Genomic DNA, 21,036 nt, shown 5'->3' on the forward strand with positions numbered 1-21,036 from the left:
ATCACCTGCTTTTCTCTGTGCATGCTACTGCTTCATTCATAGTATTTTAAATCGAATTATGGACCTTTGTTCTGAAACTTGGTGCAGACCAGAGCACAAAGGTTTTGCTGGTATCAGTTTGTCTACACAATCACTGTCAGCAGCCTATCCCCTCTGGTTAAACATACTGATCAGTTCTGATGTTTCCAATGCATCAATTTGTCTCCGACAACTTTCTTAGCTAAAATTTGAGCAGCAGGACTGCTGACCTAAAGTGACCCTAAGTTCTTCTTCTTGGAGACCTCCTAGTCAATGAAATTTTGGTAGATGATCACCGACTTGGGGAGATTATAACAGAGTTGCTAAGTTCTCCTTTGTCCTGTGTCCATTGAAAATGTAAGTTGCATCAGTCCACTGAAAAGTATCATATTAATTCAGAAAAGCTTCTGATCACAAATGGGCTAGATTTTATAAACAGGTTTGCCAGCTTCTGGTGGGCAGAGGGTTGCACCAGGTATCTGCTTGGCCACTTTTTTCCCCTTCTGCCCCTAGTAAAAGAGTCCACCTTGAGAGAGGAAGCCAGCACAGGAGATGGGTGCCGCTGGTGGCCCATTGCTGTGTTGCAAATCCCTGTTAATGTCATTTTTTGCCTCCCTGCACCATGGCTTCGTCCCAGCTGAATGCAGTTCTCTGCTATTTATATCACAGTCCTGTCTGAGGCTGGAGAGGGCTGGCTCCACAGCTCAGATGGAAAAGTGCAGCACTGCTGAAGGCAGCAAAGTTGCAGCCATTTACACCACCAAAGGAACCGGTCTTTTGTCTTGTCATCTCTGCAGCCGCAGGGCACGCTGCTCCTTGCTTGCTTAATTGCCAGTTTAATCAAAACCTGACTCGCTGTTTCAAACACCATTTCTCCCACTGAACACCTCAAGCTGTCTCAGCAGCTCTGTGTGTGTGTCCTGTGGACACCAGGAGCAGCTAAAACATATGGCTCTGGTTCAGGGTGCCATGAATCCGAGCACACTGCGGCTGCCCAGGTGCTGTGGCTGTGCAGTGAAGTCCCCATCCCACCCTCCTGGAGAGGTTATCCCAGCATAGCTGGTAGGACAGAGCACACGAGTGCTCATCTGCTCCAGTGCCAAGTCCAACAGCCTGACTTTGTCACCAGATCTCCGGGAGTTTGGGCTTCTGGAACCGTGTTCTGCTTTCATTTTCTAAATACCCTCCAGAATATACAAATTTTCACAAATACAAGTCTACCAGGTAACTTCAGCGCTAGTGACTGTGTGGTTGAGCTCAGGGATCGATTTCCAGAGTCTCTGATCACAGCATTTTCAATTCCATTGAAAATTATAAAACTCACCTTGCATTTTTAAGTGGAAAGAGAGGCTTTAAAGTATAAGTCCTGAAGACTTTGAGGTACAGCGAAGAAAAGCCTAAATCTGTCATATTTATTATTTCTTGTGGGTTTTATTTTCCTTTGATTTAAAAGTCCTAGCATGTAATCTCAGAATTTAGGGGTGCTGCTCCTGACTTGTGCAGGATTGCTTGAGATTGCACATGAAATGTCTTCCCAGCACTGACTTTTGAGGAATGTCATTCCAAACACCTGAAAAATGAGGCTTTTTCACAGGTTCTTTATTTCTTAGCTGTCCTGGGTGCTCTGAACTTGTTCCAGTCATTTGTAACCTTTGTAATCAGCTTGACTGGGGTACCTGGAGACATCCTGCAGCCCTGCTCATCCATCTTATAAAGCAGAAAGTGTAGGTATTTGCCCTCAATTCACAGCTCAGATACTTTGTTGCTCTCACTTTTTTCTTTCTTCTTTTGTTCCCACACCTTAATGAAAATCTTTCAGTGTTTTCTAAACCTCTGCTTATCCTGAGCAGAAAGCCACCTTCGTGTCAAATAACGGGCAGCTTCCAATCTGGCTTCTCATCTTTATGAAACTAATTGGAGATTTTTGTCTGGTGTCAAAGGAAAGCTTTCAGAGGATACTCCCTGACCATAGGGATACAGGATTGGATGCCAAGGTCTCCAACCTGCTGTGAAGGTGTTCTTTTTGTGGATTCATCAGGGTATGGCTCCCTTCACACCCCCCAGGGCTTTTTTCCCACCTCTATTCCTTCCCTCTGTCCATCTTTGCTCCTGTTTGATTTGCCTGGAAATAACAACAGCGTGATTCCTCAAATGCAGTAACTTGAGAAGGAAACCCCATCTCTAATTAGGACATCCCTGGAGGGAGAGCACAATGAGAGCTTGAACTCCTGCACAAAGAAGTCACCTGTGCCAAGGAGCTCTAACACGCTTTGAAATGGCAGAGTGCCACAGGGAGCAGCACAGCCACCTTCCTCTGTGGTGTTTCCCTCCATCCACGGGGCTGTGGAAGGGAGGTGAACTTTTGGCTGAGGCTTCCCAGTATTCAGCTGGCTTGCTTGAGGACTTATGGCTGGATTTAGAAAGCTGAATTTATACTGTTCTGAAGGTGTCACTGCCATGGTGAGGTCACAAGTAGTTCCACACTGGAAATTTTGTGGTTTTATTTCTGCTATTTATTTCTTCTTCTATTTCTTTTCTTTAAGCAGATTATGCTGCATAAGAATCTCTGCAGCAAGTGGGCTTGTTTGTAATGCAAGTTACTGAAAGCAAAATATTCTTTTATCAGATGCTTGTTTACACACAATTCCTGCTGTAGTGGTCACTGAGCCATTCAACCAATGTTACTTGAAACTATCATGTCAGTCAGAGCTGGGATGGCTGATATTAGGGTGCCAACCCAGAAATCATACCTACCTCTGAGTGTTCCCAAAGCCACTGCATGCTGTTAGATATAACCCTACAAAAGAAGAATTAAACAGAGTTGCTCTATCCTTTCTCTGATACAGGTAAAAAAAAAAGCATGTATCCATCCTGGGCTCCTAAACAGTGAGGTGGTTATTACTGGGGCTCAGTGTGAAGCTAATTCTGTAGAAGTCAGAATCCCACATAGGTCAGATACCGAATCAGAAATGTGCATCTTCCTTTTTTGTTTAGGTCACAAGAGGGTGAAGAAAGAGCTTCATGTGATAGAGGCCAGGTTGTCCAGATAATGAAGCTTGAATTTGTCAGTTTTCAGTCAAGAGATCTTCTAAGAAACCTAAATGCAAAGCTAAGGGTTAGCCTGTTAGAAGAAGTTTAGCTCGAAGTGGTGGTCAGGACCAGTATATATGAATATGTAAATTAGTACATGCATTAAAGCAACTAAAGGATTGTAGTCTAAAGGGAAGGAAATACTTCTCTTGCATTGAGATAATGGGTGGTTGTGTTTCAGAGGTGATGGAATGTGTGACTAAGGACAGTTTGAATATTGGCTGCTGTAAAGTACGATAAACTAAAGCTGTCTGTTAAGTTTATAGCAATGTATTTTACTGCAAAGGGCAGGAGCCTGAAGCAGAACAAGCTGAAAGAGTTTTCAGCCGGGCTGAAACACACAACCTTTTGGGTGTACTTTTCAGACTCTCTGGTCTCATTTTCAGTCATGCTGTGTGTTTCCTGTAGTCTTCTGGGGGGGTCTGACAGACTCATCAGAAGCGATGGAGTGTAGCAGCCTCTTCTCCTGCACGTATGCAGCTAGATCCTTGGGATCAGGAAATTTGGCAGTGCCTCAGGACCCGTGTTCCCCAGTGCTGGCAGACAGAGCCATGGCCCAGCAGACCTGTCTGCTGCCCTTGCAGAGGGCAGACATCCAGCATGATTCATACAGGGTGAAGGAGGCTCAGGCGAGAATTAATTTGTATTATTCAAGGAGTACCAATCAGGGTCCTATTGTTCTAGGCAGTGTGCAAACTTATAATCAAAACTGTCATCCAAAGGCCTACAGTAACATCATGGGAACTAAGATCAGAATAATCCTGAGACATGCTTGAAGGGCCTTAAGGAATGTAAGTCCCAAATACAGAATATCTGATGCTAAAAAATTATATTCGACCTTGTATGAAACATCTGGTCTGTAGATGTTTGCTGTGTGAACCTGTGTTCTGGGCACAGTTATTCAGAAGTCTGTAAGCTGTTGCAGTTTCTGACCCATTGCAAACTTCTCGTTCCCTGGCCATGAGGAAATAATTAAGTGTAGAACGGCAGCATGAAGGGAACAGACAGTAAAATCTTCTATGTCATTCCTGACTTTGTGAAGCAATCAAAAGGGACACATTGAAGTTTATAAAGTCCATAGCTGGCTTCAGCAGAAGTAAAATTCATAAGCTACAGACTTCAAATCTCCTTGAATCTATAAACCAGCAATTCTGCTTCACAGGTCTTAAAAATATATATAAATATATATAAAATTTGACACATTGAGTATGGGCTTCCTCAGGTTGGTACAGAGGAAGAATAAACATCAAAATGTTTTGTTACTTAGCTCGAAAAACTGGAGAAAGACCCTGTAAGCGCAACAGCATTCACCAAGTGATTGAACTGTGTTATATGAAAAGGTGAAAAAAGTGCAAAAACAACAAAGCACCAAACCTCCTTTGTAAAGCACTTTTGGGCTGCTTGGCATTGCTTCACTTTAGAGGACTGGAGATTTCTGGAGTTCCCAACTGAGGTGATAGAAAGAGATGCTCTTTCACTGACTGTGACAGGAGCATGCTTAATCTTTGCTATAAAGTGGTAAGAGTGCTCCCAGGATTTGGCCGTCAGAAATGGTATTCAGAATCGTCACTGATGCAGAAAGGTTACAGATATATTCACAGCTAGGGACAAGGTTTAAAAATGCTTTGATTTCATTTTCTTTGGGCTGAGGAAGGGGAAGATGATTCCTAATGATTATTTAAAAAAAAAAAAATGCAGTAAGGCTTTCTTCAGATGGCTGATCCAGCAGTTTGCCTGCTATTGGCATTGGAGATAAACTCAGACCTATAAGCTCAGCTTCTTGTGCTCTTCGTGTCTGCACCCAAACTGTATTGACTCTGTCAGAAAGTCTATATGCAGTTACTATATGTGAATTAGGGAAACTGTTGTGTTCAGATCCTGTATCTGTGTGCCGTGGGGAGATGCAAGAGACTTGTGAGACCTTCCTCTTCCTCTACCAGGTTTCTCCTTCCAGGTAGGTTAATGATGAACAGTGCAGCAAAAATAGATGATCTCCCCTCTTCTCCCCCTTTCCCTGACATTGAACTGAAAACATGGATTCTTTAGGAGCCTTTTGATTGAGAGAGAAAACATGAAAACAGAGAGGAAGTCTGTCAGAGTTGGATCAATTTGCCCAAACAGCTCAGTTTTTCAGCTGACAGCATTTTAGCACTCAGAGGGGAGTTGTCAAAATCTCTCTACAGGCAGTCATGTCCTTCATGCTGAGAAATACCTTATATTATCTCAAAAGATAAGAAAGAAAAAAAAAAGGAAAGTACAAGATGGCTTAGATTCCTGTTCTTTTAGGTCACAGAGAAAATACCCACTCTTGTTTCATTTCTTCATCAAATCATGTCGTGTCAATCTGGTTTGCTGCTTGATCACTCACTTTGAGATGGAGTCTGTCCCCTCTTGCAGTGTCCCGCTGCAGCACAGCTGAGGCTTGGCAGGAGTGCAGAGCCAGGCAGGCAGCACTGCCTCTCTCAGGGCTCCTGGTGCAGATCAGAAGAAGTGATTAATGCAATTAGGGTGCACTGACCCACTCGGAAAACAGATTGCTCATCTCTTTGCACTACCTTAATGAAAGCAGTTGATAAAAATACCTGTAATGAAGAAGATGCTTTAATGCTTTATTGTCTGACAGCCCTTTCTGGGATGCAGTCGCAGTCGGGAATAGTCACAGAAACCCATGGGAGATAAGATTTAAGGTTTGCAGGGTGTATTGGCCAGATAGCATTGGAAGATGGAGCTGATTAAGCTGGACAGGAGGATGCAGGTTGGGAGGCAGGGAATCAGGCCTGTGCTGAGATGGGGCTCACAGCAGAAGTGCAGGCGACACCGGGGAGGTACAGTGTGGGAATGGAGATCGTGCTACACATGCAGAGATAAAAAGGTTGGAAAATAAAGACAAAATTGGAGGGGACATCTGCTATAGGCTATCACAAATGGAGGCAGGCGAGAGTGACAAATTCTTGGACCACATCACACAGTATCTGAAACCAGGAGACACTTCAATTACCGTCTCCAGGCTGGTGACTCACAGATCTACCTGTCTGCTCTGGACGTGTCTCCTACCTCATAATCCAGCATCTCGGCTGATTTCTCTGACAACACCCCCCCGGATGCTTTGCCACTGAAATTTAAGCTCAGCATGGCAAGAGCTACTGCCTGATTTCTTCTTCTCCCCCACTGCTCCCCTTTCTGCATGAACAAGAGTGGCATAAGTAAAAGAATGACAGGGCTGTGTCCCAAGCTCTGCCTGTGAGTTGTGTGCTGTAACGCATTTGGCTTTCATTAAACCCCTTGACCTGGAGTTGCTCTCTAAATTATGCTGGCAGGTGAATTTAAAGCTGTCTGAAAGGCAGTGAATGAAGGCTGCAATTGGTGGGAGTCTCCCTGGGGCAAGGAGAGAGTCTGGTGTGGGGGTGGAGGGGTTGTCCAGATACAATGCCACTACTGTTCCCAGGTGTGGCTTTATGCTAAGGTTAAACTGATAGCTGTCCCCATCCCACCCCTGGCTCTTTTATTATTGCCCTTTTACTTCAGATCTGGTACTGCTGCTGCAGCAGCCTGAATTGGTTCTGCTGATTGAGCCAGTGGAAAACGAGTAATTATTGTTTTCAGTGGGGCATTTTCCATCAGATCAGCCCTGTGCTTGCATTAATTGCCAGATCTGCTCCAAGAGAGGGGATGGGAATGCCTGGCCATGTCACAGGGGAGAGGAGACTGCCGTGAAATGGTTCAGCTCTAACACGAGGCTGCAGCCTTGGTTAAGAGCTGCATCCAGCTAAAATAGATGGGGGAGAAAAGAAATACTCAGCAGTATTCCTTACCCCCAAAGAAAGGGAAAACTAAACCAAAACTTTCTGATGATGAGACCTGCTGTTCAGCAGCTGATAGTTGTGAGGTGGACAGCCCCAAGGAGATACATTTCAAAGCAATATAAGGAATCATTTCACCTCTGCAGGAGATAAACTGCATGGCTTTTGCTGGGTTTTCCCCAAACTTCTCTATCCCAAGTCTTTTGAGGCACACCTAAGGCAGAACAGGGTGGGCTTGACCCTCTAAGAAGGTTGAAAACATCTGGTTTGACTTTTGGGACAAGAGCAGAATGAGGACAGCAGGAGCTGGCACAGAGCTCTTTGTATCATATTCAGTCTCTGATAGGTGGCCAAAAATATCTCTGGGTTTTGCCGTATTCACCATTGCTAAACCCACTCTGCGTGGTTTGTGATTAATATTTGTCACCTGCTCCAGGGCTCTGAGGATTGCATTGCTCCAAATCCCTGTTTCCTCTGCACCAAAATCCTTCTCCTCCTCTCCCATGTTTTTCAGTACAGGTGACAGATAAATCATATTTCATAGCACAGCAAGCACATGTGGGAGGGAGGGAAAAACTCAACGTGTCGTGTTTCTTTAGCCTGCTGGGCAAGCCTTTGGGGAGACAAGCCCAAAAAATGTGCAGCCCTGGAGGTCAGGTCCCTGCTTTGAGCACTGGGGAAAGCCAGGCCTGGATGCAGCCTTCCTGCATGTGCTGCCATATGGTTTAATTATCATGGCATATGTGAAATATTTCTGAGGTTTTTTAGTTCTTCTTCCTTCCCAGCCTTTATACCAGGCTCTTGTACCAGTGTATGTAGATTTTGGGATGTGCACTGCAGGATGCAGAGCATCACTGGAGCCAAGGTGCTGCTAAATCAAATGTTTTAAATCCTTAACAGAAAGATGAGGTTCATCTAAAAATACAAATTACGATGATTGCACATCAAAACGTGGAATCTTGGTGTGACTTGAAGAAGCTCATTCACCTCTGACTTCAGCTAGATCATGAATTTCTGAGTTCTAAATACTCCTTGGAAAATACACATCTGCCACTAGTGAAAAGCTTCCAGTTGTTTTACCTGCTATAGTACTCAGTTTTTAACCCATTCCCTTGGCATTATTTTTGGCCTTATTTTCTCCTGTACCTCAAACCTTGGTCCTCTCAGGTGTTGGCTGTCACATGAGGGACAGCTTGGTCATCAAAAAGGGTCATTTTGATTTCCTTCCCCTCATGGTTAGGGCTGTTTGATGTGACAGTTTAAAACCAGGAATTGTTTTTCCTCAGAAAAGTCTAGGCCAACCTCTGCTCGCGCAGGCGTGCTGCCAAATGCTGCTTTTGGATTTGCATTTACTCTAAAACACGAGGTGGCAGGGACTTAGCTAAACATTTCCCCAGTTCACCTCCTTCCCCACATTCTTCACTGAACTTCCTTCCTTGCATTTGGCAGCTGCCTTGACTGAGCCTGAGGTTTGCTTTGGTACTGGGGAACTCGTCCGTAGCCCATTGGGGCTGCTGGTGTTGGTACCCTCTGTTTTCAGCAGGCAGATGTGACAGGAGCCGGCCGTCCCTCATGGAAGCCACACTGCGGGTACCCTGCTTCTTCCTGCTTCAGGGCTTGTGCTAGTCCCTGTATGAAATACAAGAGGCAAAACGGCAAGGGAGCAGAGGTAATGTAGTCAGAGGGTTCCTGTTGGAAAAGAGGGTTTTCTTGTATTCAGAAGCATCCACAGCTTGGAGGGAAGGACAGGGAAATGACCGTGGGAGCGAGGGAAGAAGAGGGAGCGCGTGAGTTGCTGCTACCCTAAGGAGTTAAAAGGGCACTGAGAGATGAAAGAGAGATGTACAGATGAAAGAGAGAGACTCCATAAAAGGCCATGAATAAATGAAGCAGTGGACAGAATCTGTGCTAACACCGAGGAAGAGAATGGCTTTATAAAAGCTTTATTTAAAAAGAAAGCTTTTAATGCAAAATGGAAAAGGGTGGGCAGTGAGGGAATGGTGTTTTGTAAAGATAGTCATTGATGAAAGGCAGAAAAAAAGGCTGCCAGGAGAAGTCTGAATATATGCAGAGTAATAGGTCTGAATTAAATTTGTTTAATGGCATGTCAAAAGAGTTTGTTAACAAGCCCACCAGCTTTTTAATTTCTCTTTTCTTATGTTTTTATATATGCCTACATACTATGGGATTCAAAAAGACTCACAAGGGGAGAAAAAAGGACAAGAAAAAAAATTAACTGGTTTTTGAAAATTAAAGAGGATGAAAGTGATGATCCTAGAAGCTGCACACCGACAAAGTGAATGTGGTCTTTTGCTAGAAAATAAATTGGATTTTTTAAAAAATCCTGTTAACATTTACAGAATTACATAAATGTGCCCAAAAAGTAATGTTGTATTTTATAGAGCAGATCATCACAGACAAACTGGGCTGCTTTTAAAAATTATTTTTTTTCAGTTACATGGGAAAAAAAAAAGAAGCCACAGCATGTAAAGAATATTTTATCTGTAGAGATATTAGTAAAATAGTCATTATGTTTTCCAAGAACTTTCCTCAGAATATGTATTTTGCATACCTAGTATGTGTCCATCCTACTGTTAATAAAAAGAAAAAAGTGAAAGTATTTAAAGAACTGAAATCAAAGGCTCAGGAATGGATGTGTGATTTCATGGGTATTCACTAATTAATGACCCAAGCAAATGGACTAACAGATGAGGGATTAAATCCATGGAGGTGCCTGCATTCAGAGGTGCAGACAAGAAGAGGTGTAGGAGAGTACCTGGGAATGCGGGTCATCAGAGATACCAGCATGAAATTAAATTAAATCCTCTACATGAAATGCTGACTAGGTTGTCTAAAAAGGATCTTGGGAGCTGGTGAACCTGTGGAAGACAAAAGAATGCTAAAAGAGGCTGGAAAAATGGGTGGAAATCTGAGTAATCTGACATGACAGCCAAAAAAAAAAAAAAATGCGTTGCAGTGATCGCCTCTGGATAAGGACAGCAAAGAAAGGAGAGTCTCATCCCTTGAGAACAAAGAGTCTGAAGCATGTTTGTTTAAAAAAAAATATATCTCCTGGTGGCTTCTCACTGCTGCTGCTGGATCAGAGTCAGGTGTGGGGCAGAACCTCAATTCAGGTGCAGGACTGTCCATAGCCACCATGGGCACTGAGCAAAGGAGCAGCTGGGAAAAGGGAGAGCCATCCATTCAGGTCACTGTGGTTATCTTCATGGCATCACCAGGACTTCAGGAGACAAGTCATCAAATGTTCTAAAAAACCTTATTTTTAGCCTGGTAAATCTTGGTGGTTTTTTTTTTTTTCCTTTGCTTTTGGGGGCTTGAATCTTTCAGTCTTCTGGTTTTTATTCAGGTTTTCTCCATAGTGCACTGGAAAATCTCGGGTAGAAAATGAACAGGGGCAAGACAGAAAAATTTCCCATGTGCACATATGACGATAAGCATTATGCTCTAGAAAATTCAAATATCACCAGAACTGGAAATTTGGCCTAGGATCAGGAGGAAGGCCTGCCCTCTAAGGTGCTGCAAACAGTAGGTATGCTTCCAAAAATGATCAGGAGGAAGTGGTTTTAAATAGATACACAGATGATACTTCTTTGTTGCTACTTTTCTTGGTTAGTCCATGCATTTGCAGATTTTTTTCTGTAGTTTTATATCATTGCATCTGTAGGTGATAAAATCACTTAGGGGCAGATTTTTGAAGATGTGTGGATGTTTATTTTCTGTCTATGAGCATCCCCTTTTTAAAAAAAAATAAAAAAAGTAAAAAAAAAATCCCTTAGGCCAAGCTATTATGTTTCCTTCAGTCTTCCCAAAACATTATCTTTGTTCTTCTAAATTATTGGCTTTTTAAAATGCATTGTATCCCTCATATGTCAGACCTGGAAATAATGGCCAGTCAAGCACTTTTTGTAATTTGCAAACATCTTTCTCATTTCCTCTACTTGAGGAAGGCATGTCACCAGATAGACTTTCAAGGTCATATCCATATTGTTGCTCCCAAAATTGTTTCTGCCAAACATGGGGTTTGTTTTTTTCACATTGTCACAGCCCATGAAGGTGGCCTGGCTGCTGTGAAGACTGCTAGTCTGTGGCCACACCTGCTCTTTGCCCTGTCTCACCTGATAAGGTGTTGATATTCAGGCAGTGCTGGCCAGACCTGCATCCCTGTGTTGTGATGCAAGAAAAGCAGGTCAGGGATGATCCACAGCTGTCTTCCAGCATCAGCCCTCACAGGGAGCCATAGGCACAGGCCTCTCCAGGCAAGAGGGATAAAGGAAATGGAACACAACCTGAGCTGGTGGGTACAGAATTGGCAACTTGATCAAATATTACTTTGATGATTACATTTGATTGCTGTTTACTTTTTTACCGGGGAGCTGGCTGCAGAAAGAGCAGATGGGTATAGGCAGGGTGGGACTGGGAGAAAGCCATGCAAGCTGTTTCAATACAAGGCACATATCCCCATCAGCAACAGAGACATTTTGACCTTTGCTATTTTGTCAGAAGTCTTCTTTCTTTTTCCTTTACCACTGTCAGCTCAGTCTCAATGTGCAGAAAAAACAGCTGAAGGATTGGAGAGACAGGTGTGGAGTGTTGGAATGTTTCTGCCTTTTATTTATTTTTTTTTAAGGCTCTCATGTCCATCTTTTAAAGTGCTTTTCTACAGCAGCTTGAACTGAAGAGAGGGAGATAGGAGTCCCTCATTCCTAGGGCTGGGGCTTGCAGTAAGCATCTGAAACTGCAAAACTCACTCCACAGGGACTGGGAGTTGCCTCACTTGGGAAAACCCGTTCTATCAGTCTTTGAGATCAACTTGAGCTGTACCTGTGATACCACTCTCAAAACCTTTCAGAAGTCCATTGGGTAAAATTTTGGTTTTTGACTGAGTGAGTAGCAGCACTTTTAATGCTGTTAAAGCCAAGAAGACCACGTGCTTGTGTACCAGTTCCATTGCTTCAGACACCTCCCCTTGCCTCTCTTCCCTCAACTAACTCAGAGGTCACCACTGGCAATAATACTAAAACCAAAGCAGAAATATGATTCTATTGAATAAAAAGATTTATAAGGTAACAGTGGAGAGCCTTCTTTTTCTCCAGTGTGAACACTCTGATGAGTCTGAAGAACAAGTGAGCTGGCATTCATGCACAGAAAATGAATCACAAGAATTGTTTGCCTGGCGTTTTTTGGAGAAGGAATATTAAAATGCAAAGTTTGATTTATTAGCACTGTGAGAAGTGTGCAGCCTAACAGAAGTCTGCTTTTTTATTAGTAGTACATAGCAGTCAGTAGTAGTAGTAGTAACAGAAGTTTGGGGTTTTTTTTCTTTTTGGAAGTACTATGTTTAGCTTCAGCAGCAAATAGATAAAAGCTTTCTGCAACTTGTTTCATTTATCACTAGAGAGCATTTGATGCTACTGCTTCCTCCATACAAAGTAAAAGCCTTAATAAAGCAATAATAAGCTTCCATAGTTATTACTGAATTGTAATGAATGTCTAAACAAACTCACAGATGTTTTTTAGTCTTTCATATAATGTGGGTGTATCTTCTTTACTCCAGCCTAGTTCTTTAACCCTCCAGAATCATTCATTTTTTTGGTTTGCTCCCAGGAAGTCCAGGTGTTTAAAAAAAATAACCAAACAAAAAACCCACAAAAACAAACAAACAAAAAACCCTGTGTCAACAGTGTGCCCAGAGCAAGTCCAGCAACTAGCCATAATGATGATAAAGGGATTGAAGCATCTCTTTGTGGGGACGGGCTGAAAAGCTGTGAGTATCCAGCCTGGACCAGATCATCCAAGGGATCTTACTGGTGTGTCTAAGTACATGATGACAGGGAATAAATAAGATGGAGCCAGGCTTTTCTTACAGGCAGATAGTGGAAAAGCTTTTATATTTTATTTTTTTTTTCCTATGAGGGTGGCAAAGCACTGGTGCAGATTGCCCAGAGAGATTGTGGAGTCTCCATTCTTAGAGATATTGGAAATCAGACTGGACACTCGCTGTGGGCTCTTGCTGCCCTTGAGCTGGGTTAGGTGATTTCCAGAGTTTCCTGCCAAGCTCAGCTATTTTACATTTCAGTGGTATCTTTGATGCAGCAAATGGGGAGACTGTTCTGTGGTTATAAGGGCACTGATCATCCTGCACACTGAGCAGCTCGGAGTGAGAGCAGACCGTCTGCTTGTTTCTGCTGCAGAACTGAGCAGCTATTAAATGATGGCTTTTGCTCACTAATGACATCAAATGGGTTTTTAACATGTAAATGAAAAGAGGAAAGCAGAGTCACTTGTTATTTGCTATGGGTTCGCCTAAAGCAGATTTCCCATGTTAAAGCACTTAAAAGCAAATACAGAATTTATGATGTGTCGGTAGATTTTAAACCTGAATTACGTCCAGTTGTTGTAATGGCTAATAATGCAAATTATCTGAGTCATCCTCAGTGTAAAGCAGTAAATATAACCTGCACATTCAGATACACTTCCTTTTTTTTTTTTTTTTTTCTCTCCCATTTCTCATTAATATTTTATCTCCCTGAAGAGATGTTTTCAACATATTATGTGCACCAGCATACTGTGCTTGTGGTATTCCTGGATGTCATTACAAAGAAGCCTGAAGACTGTACTGCTGCTCCTCTGCCTGTGACGCTAGGTTGGAAATTGCTTGGAGCAACAACAGCAAGTGTCAACAGGGAGCTGTATTAATTATTTGGAATGTGTCTCTTAAGAGGAATCAACTGCTTTTATTGCAGAACGAATATTACTTGAAATGGGAAGGTTACTCTAACTGTTATCATAATCTGTGTGTCATTAACTTTCCATGTTTAGAAGAAGAGATTAACAACCCTGTAAATTGGTACAGTAAATAGATGAATTATAAAAAAAATGGTTTTATTATAAATAGAAGTTTCTTGATATAGTTATCTCCAAATTGCTGGAGAAGGATTGAGTCTTTAGCAACTGAGAAACTGCATGATGGTGTTGGGAACCAAAAAATCTCTCACTCATGTGAAAGCAATGCTGAGCTCTGAAAAATGATGTGTCTCCTGCAGGTGGGATAAACAGGTGGGATTGTGCTTCATACCATGCTTCCTTCAGAAATGGCTGTGACATAGGAATGCTTTTTTCCCTCTTAAAGTGAGATTGACAGATTGAATGGGTTTGTGTGAAATTGGGTTCTCTTCCATAGCATATGTACAGAGAGAGAACAGGTTTCAAGAGAACATGGTGTAAAGTATACGTAGTTGTGGTAAAGCAGGTGTAACTAAAGTTCACCACAGTACCCTCCAAGCGTCTGCAAGGAGAGAGATGGCAGTGGTTTCAGCTTGTTGCCAGGAGCCTCCACAAAATGGAAGTTCATTGTGAAAAACACACAGAACAAATACTTGTGAACCTGTTTTTAATCCAAATGCTGTGTATTTGACTTTAGCCCTGATAGATCTCTAGGAAACAGCGGAACTAAACCACTTATTTGTCCACAGGGCAGGCTCACCATGGGCAGGTTTCCTACATTGCCCCACCGATCCACCTGGATTCGGATCTGGAGAGACCGCCATCCAAGGGTGAGTCCGTGGGACAGTCTCCATTCACTTGCATTCCAAACCAGCCACAGGCTTGGGTGGACATCACTCACTTGTTCACTGAGCCTCCATGGCCAAGCTGTCACCCTCCATCCAAGGACAGTCTGGGGAGCAAATTAATTCCAGCAGGAGAGACGTGCGTGAGATGCCCATGTCCCACGTGTCCCATTACATAGCTTTGAACATCCCATCACTTCACGGGGTGGTTTGCTCTCCCCACTAGTTGACTCCTGCAGGGACAGGTACACCTTAGGTCCTGCCCTCTGTCTTGCACCTTTCTTTCCTAATGGCAGTGCAAAGGCACAGGGAGCTGATGGCAGAATGCAAAAGGGCAGATTTCAACTGCCCCTCAGGTGGGTAAAGGTTGCAGAATGGGTTGTACAGTGGTTCAAGCCTGGATTCAGTCCTCACTGCTGTTGCTTGAGGGTTTTTTCTCTAGACTTGGTGAGGAGATGTTCATTATAGAGGATGATTCAAATTTTAGGTGGGCTGATTGCCCTTGGGAGCGATGCTAGTAGTCAGTATGTACAGAATAAGTTCAGAATAGCCCTGCTAAGACAGGTGCCTGTCTTGAATGGTGCAAATAAAGCAACATAAATGTGAGTCCTTGATTTCTCTGCCCCATTTGGAGGATCACACTTGCTGATCCCCCAGTGTTTGCCCCTGAGGTCTGGGGAAATGAGCATGCATATGTGGTGGTACGGACTTCTTACACCTCTCTTTGCCCCTTTTGGTTAGGCTGGTCAATATTCAGGTATGACATTGAAGTAAATAGCTTGTTCTTCTTGGAATAGATAATAGCAAAGTAAAAATCATACAGGAATATGAAGGGATGTTTCTTGGTATTTCTTGGTCAACTCTGCAAGTGTATATGGACATCAAACCCAGGGAATGTTGTGGGATAAGAGAAGGGGAGGAAGAGAACAGCCAAAGTGTGCATGGAGATACTCTATTCCTTAGGTTCAGGGATTTTTTCCCGCTCTTCAAAGGTGCTACAGGGGCAGAAAGAGTACCAAATTGACCTGTGTGGTGATGGTCACCATTCTGCCACAACACTGTAAGGCTCTTGCTGTGTGTTTGTGCCTGCACGTGTTTCTCTAACTATTCTTAATTGAAAAATACAAGGTGGAACCATGTGCTGAGTGGTGTGAGGATGCCAGATTCACAGTCCTCTCTCCAAATCTGATCTTGCCATGAGTCAGGCTGGTTGAGTACAATCTCCTGCCAGTCCACAACCTCCATTCAGCTTTAAGTGAACTACCCTGGGATTTGGCATGTGCATTTGAGATTGTCAGCTTCTTCTCAGTCATTTGAAAACTTCCAGTTCTGTGGTAAAATTTACTACCTGGCTTTTATAGCAGAGCACTCTAGTGAGGCAGAGATGGTTATGACTTGCAGGACCTTCAGTCATTGTGGTGATGAATCAGAGCTTACTTAGAATAGGTCAGTGTAAATCCTTGCCTTGGCATCTGAACAGACTGTAGAAGATTGAAGGAAGCAGCAGAGAGAGAACCTGTGTCTTGCTTTCTCCAAGCTGAAAGAGCTAAAGACTAACAAAAACTCTTCAGTGATCTGCCGTTCACAAGGGCAGAGCCACCTCAGCAAGATAAATGGCAGTGCCACCAGAGCAGGGCAAAGTGGGTCAGGCAGAACAGTTGCAGTGCTTGCAGGGAGGGTAAAATAGAGTTTATCCAACGTGAACTGCTACACTGACAGCTTTCACCAGGGCCTCCACCCCCCTAGTTGAGAGATCTTAAAGAAGAAGCTGCTCATGGTGGAAGGACTCATACTACTGCTGCTGTGTACTGGTAAGAGGACTTGAATACTCTTGTGCAACTTAATAGGAGAGGGACAGAGAGAAAGCCAGCTCTGGAGGCATCAATCTATTAGCTGGTGACTAGGGACTGTTAAAAATGTAGTAATTGATACTGTCTCCTGGGGAAGAGCAAGGCTTTCCTCTGGCCCTGGGATGTGAGATATGTAGCTCTGTCACTTCCAGTCTCAGCATCCAAAATCCATTAGAGTATTGTAATTTATTTTTTTTCCCCTTAAGTATATTAGGGTTAAGATTCCTTTTTGTTTGTCTACTTTTTCTGACACCTTAGGACATGCTTGGGTCATGTTCCAAGCTTCATCCCATAACCACAAGAGCTGTATTAAAGGAGTCAAAAGCACCTGTCCTTAAGCTTGTGTTCATCCACATTTCCTGTAGCTGGATCTCTAAAACCAGAGCAGCATTATGACAGTCAGTGTAAACCACTAATGCTTCTGGCTATTCCTTCAATGCTCTTCATTTCCCCTCATGCTTTCCCTTGCACTAAGCTGAACACCAGGTGCAGGCCAGCCTTGCACTTAGAGTGGCAAAAAGAAGCAGCCACCATACAGTTTTAATTGTAATAAATGGAAACAGAACTGGGGTATGCTTAAAGCTGGGATGCTTTAAGAGAAACGTATTTCCTTCCTGTGTTATCAAGAAAAGATACAGCTTTAGTGCTCCTGTGGGTCTAAGCAGTTGCAATTCTCAGCTGACAGATTTATTTGTAACTGCCTCTTCCTTCTCCTTTTTAAAAATTTTATCACTGGTGACATTTACACACATTGTTTATGCATGCAGGGGATTTTTACCTGCCTTTCAGAGTCCTGACGCTAGTGGTGAATAGAGTATAAACTGCAGTAGTTTACTAGTGCATTAGTGTCAGTGTGCATTACAGGGTAATTACTCTGAGCCACTGCTCTGTGCAGCCACCCAGTAATGACACTGTACATCACTGAATAGAAATGAAGCCTTGAATCAGCATTTTTCATCAAGACACTTCTCAGTCCCCACCCGCTTTTTAATTTGAGGCTGTTGTAAAATTAGTTCCGTATATGAAGCACTGTTAACTACTATTTTTACACCTCATTTCAATCCAGCAATTTGGATGTGACTACATTATTTTTATGCAAGTGTTTACACCTTCTTTGTACAGAATAAGTCCAGGCATAGCTGAGGTTGTGAGATCATAGACTGAAGGTTAAACCTGTGTTTAAAAATGGGTCACTGACAATAGCAAGGAGTTTCACAGATGAGAGTGACACTGATACTCTGGCTTAGAAAGGGATTTAATAGAACTATCATATATAGCAATAAATGAAATTAAATGTTTATATTCAAATTCTGCCAGGTACTAAAACACAGTAAAGAAGTGAATTAAAGACACCAAATATGTGCACTGAAACTATTTATAAAGTTGTGTAGAAGCAGATTTTATCATATATGTGGAATCATATTAAACTTGAAACGTATGCCTGGCGTTTAAAGCTAGACAGCCTGAGAAACTCTCCTGCCCTGTTGAGCTGATGTTTTGTAAAGGTTTCCTTCTAAGTTGAAGTCCAGAGGGTAGTCATCTTGGAGACTGAGATGCTTGAAGTCAGTACATTTCCTAAGGATTAACTGATAAGCTAAACTCTGTACTGGTCCACAGTTCAAGAAATAAATAGCAAATAAAGGAGGCACAGGAAGTGCTAACCCTTCTGTGCAGATTTCTCTAACCAGGGAGGTGGTTATGGCACCGTGTTAAGGCACTGTGGGAGGTTTTCCTGTAAACCTCAGTTATCAGATTCATATTCCATAAACACAGAATCTGGCCCTAGTCCTTAGGACATCAGGGAGACATAGGTTTTGCTGGCTTTGCACCTTTCTTTTCCATCTTAGTGGAAGACGAGCCTTTGTGCTTTCTTTCTTCAAAACCTGGATCATTCTGCCATTCTTTTCCCCTCCTTTGCATCTGCACTTTCTGTGGGAGAACTTTTCCTGAACAGCAGAACACAGTGAAATCTTAAAACAAAAAAATAGAGTAGGCTTTTTGTAAGTATGCATTCTGGGTCTTATTTATTTTTTCCCTCCCAAAGGTCCTGAGAGGGTCGATGGCTTTGCAGATGATGTAGGAGGATCTGACAGCTGGGCTTATTGCACAGCCCCAGTTCTCCTTCCCAGGTCCAGAGAAAGGGGAGTGCTGGGCAGCGAGGCCCAGTGGCACTCCTTGCCTTAATTCAAGCTGACACGTGGGGTCATGTATCCCATGCTCACCCTGAGACACCAGCTTGCCTGCCTCTCCCTCCCTAGGTCCAGCACTATCAGAGAGGTGCTGTTCAGGACTCCCTGCTGCAAGCCATCAGTGGCCAGGCACCTTCTGTTTCCAGGCTTTTTCATTTTCTGCTGGAGTCCCCCTGGGGAAGGCATTCTCTCAGCTCAGGGGTCCTTTACGGTGTCCCTCTGCTGCTCTCAGAGGTCCTGCTTCTACTGAACCTGCTCCTTCTGAGTTAGCTATATATTTACAGCTTCTTAAGGCAGTATTATTTTCCTCACATTATTCAGGTGGAAGAGTCCAGGGGAGAGGCTAATTTGATGCCTTTAAGCCAAGAAAGAATCATGCAGTGAATGCTGTTTGGAGTCTGCTATGCTCAGGACCCACATTCCCTTTTCCCTATGCAATTCTGAGATGCCATGCTGCGTCCTGCTCTTTCTTGGTCATGTACTTTGGTTTTGCTCAGCCTTTTTTCAAGGATGACATCTCTCAGGGCTCCCCCTTTGTGGCTGCCCTAAGGCCACTAGAGCATCCCCCTCACTCCAGCATGGGGTGAGTGCTCATTGCAGCAAGCCAGCACCATTCTGTTATCCCAGGTGGCTTTTAGGAAAGCAGTGTGTAAGAGGCATGCAGGTAACTGGTGTTGCCCCAGCTGTGTGGAAGGGAGGTGACTGTCACCTGACCTGCACCAGCAGTGGAAAATTTTGGAAATGACTATAAGCCTCATGTGTACTGTGAATTTGCAGTTGCCTTGTTTCAAACTCTCTTCTTGAATCTGTCTACAGGGATTTGTTTGTTGTGTTCCTTTGCTGTTTGTTTGTTTTTCATTTGAGTTCTGTTTTGTTGCTTGTTTTTTTCCCCTTGTGACAGGCAGCCTCATTCGAGGCTGGATATCCATATTCAAACAGGCCAACGTTGCAAGGGGGTGGGTTTTGGCAGGGTAGTAGATGTGGATGCAGGAATCTATTGCCAGATACAGAGCTTGTTTGGGTCCTGAAAATGGTGGAGGGATGGATGAGTTCTGATAGAATACTTTTCTTGGTTTTGTGCAGAGGTCTCAGAAAATACCCCACTGTGGCTTGGGTCTGTACTGAAATGTCCACCTCTCTGGACTACAGTGATGTTCCTAGGGCAGGCAGCTGCTTTGAACATGGGCCATGCTCCGTAATTACTAATTTCTCGTTAGGTATCAGGGGTGGGGCTAATGAGTGTCACAGCCAGAGCAGGCAGAGCTCCTGGAAATCTTGCAGCCAGCCTGTAGTCCTCCTGCTTGCTTGTTGACATCAGTGAGGTCCTGCCTTACATCCTGTAAGCATGTAGCTCTCCCCAGTCAGAAAGAGTTAATTGCACGCTGCTCACCGTTTTGGTTTTCACTGTGGTGCTGAACTGTTGCTCTGATTTCTCCAGAATGTGTGTTTTCACCGCAGAGGAGCACCTTGGGGCATTGCTGTTTATTTATAAGATAACAGCGTTTGCTCTAGCAGAAAGCTGGAGCTAACAAAGTCTCTCAAGGAGGAGTGCCAACTCCTGTGTGCTGGTGGAAACTGTTCAAAGTGTTTACACTTGAAAATATTTAAGGATTTTGGGGAAGGGAGGAAGAACAGTCTGAGCGATATTTAACGCCTTTTCCATTATTCTTAGTCATCTGAAACAAAGTTTTAAAAGGGCACTTTTTAAGAAGCTTTTTTTTTACCAGCTAGCTGCTGCCTTGTAAAGAAGTTTTGCTATGGAGATCAGCCTGAACTGTGATTTAAAGATGCCTTGAAATGCTACTCCTTGTAGGCCGTTTGAAGCCACCGTATGACCTGATAAGCTCCAAATGGACATGGACATGCACCCAGGAGATTCTTTTGACAGTGGCTTTCATTTTCCGCTGCACTGAGTTTTGCCACTTGCCATCGGTGGTGGAAGTTTTCACCCACCTGACAGTGGCAACAGCTGGAAAGTAGAGTCAGCTATGGTGGTGCACCCTCAAGCATCACTAATCTAAAGTGAATGTCCTATTACCAGCTCAGAAAAAAAGCTGTTGAACCAGTTCAATGTGAAAAAAAAGACTGTAGTGCTGCATACAGCATCAGACCCTTTCTCAAACTTTTTTTTTTTTTCCTTTTCTGCCAGACTAATTTTTGGCTACACTTCTCTTCCTGAAATATTTATAGGGCAAATAGCTGTTTTAAATGAGCAGATGGGGGAGACATAAGACAAGCTGTTAAATTAATAAACATGTGTGGTGCTTTATCAGTAAGGGAGCCCATTTTGGCATTTCTTCTGGATGATTTGTATGGCCTATCACCATTGCACCTGGTGCAGGGACAAGAAATGGGCACTTAATAACCAAACAATGTGCAAACTCCTTCCATTATAACTTCATTATGTCAGATATAATCGTCTGTAACTAGATGTCAAATATATAATTTATGTCCAGCTCCCCTGTGGAATAGTGGGCATATGAATGAATGGCCCCATTAA

General features: G+C 43.3%; 1 protein-coding gene across 18 annotated transcripts in view; it reads left to right on the forward strand.

Annotated features, from left to right (window-relative positions):
• The window catches only part of ADGRL3 (adhesion G protein-coupled receptor L3), a 489,797-nt gene that overhangs the window by 331,975 nt on the left and 136,786 nt on the right, over window positions 1-21,036 (forward strand). For 17 of the 18 annotated variants that reach the window (XM_015625411.2, XM_015625414.2, XM_015625396.1 and 14 more), the window contains one exon: window positions 14,402-14,482. The exons of the other annotated variant lie outside the window; for it this stretch is intronic. In XM_015625411.2, coding sequence (XP_015480897.1) covers window positions 14,402-14,482 — 81 coding nt within the window. The remainder of the gene's footprint in view (window positions 1-14,401; window positions 14,483-21,036) is intronic. 18 annotated transcript variants of the gene reach the window in all.

Source organism: Parus major, chromosome 4 (genome assembly GCF_001522545.3).
Source record: "Parus major isolate Abel chromosome 4, Parus_major1.1, whole genome shotgun sequence".
NCBI classification, from domain to species: Eukaryota; Metazoa; Chordata; class Aves; order Passeriformes; family Paridae; genus Parus; species Parus major.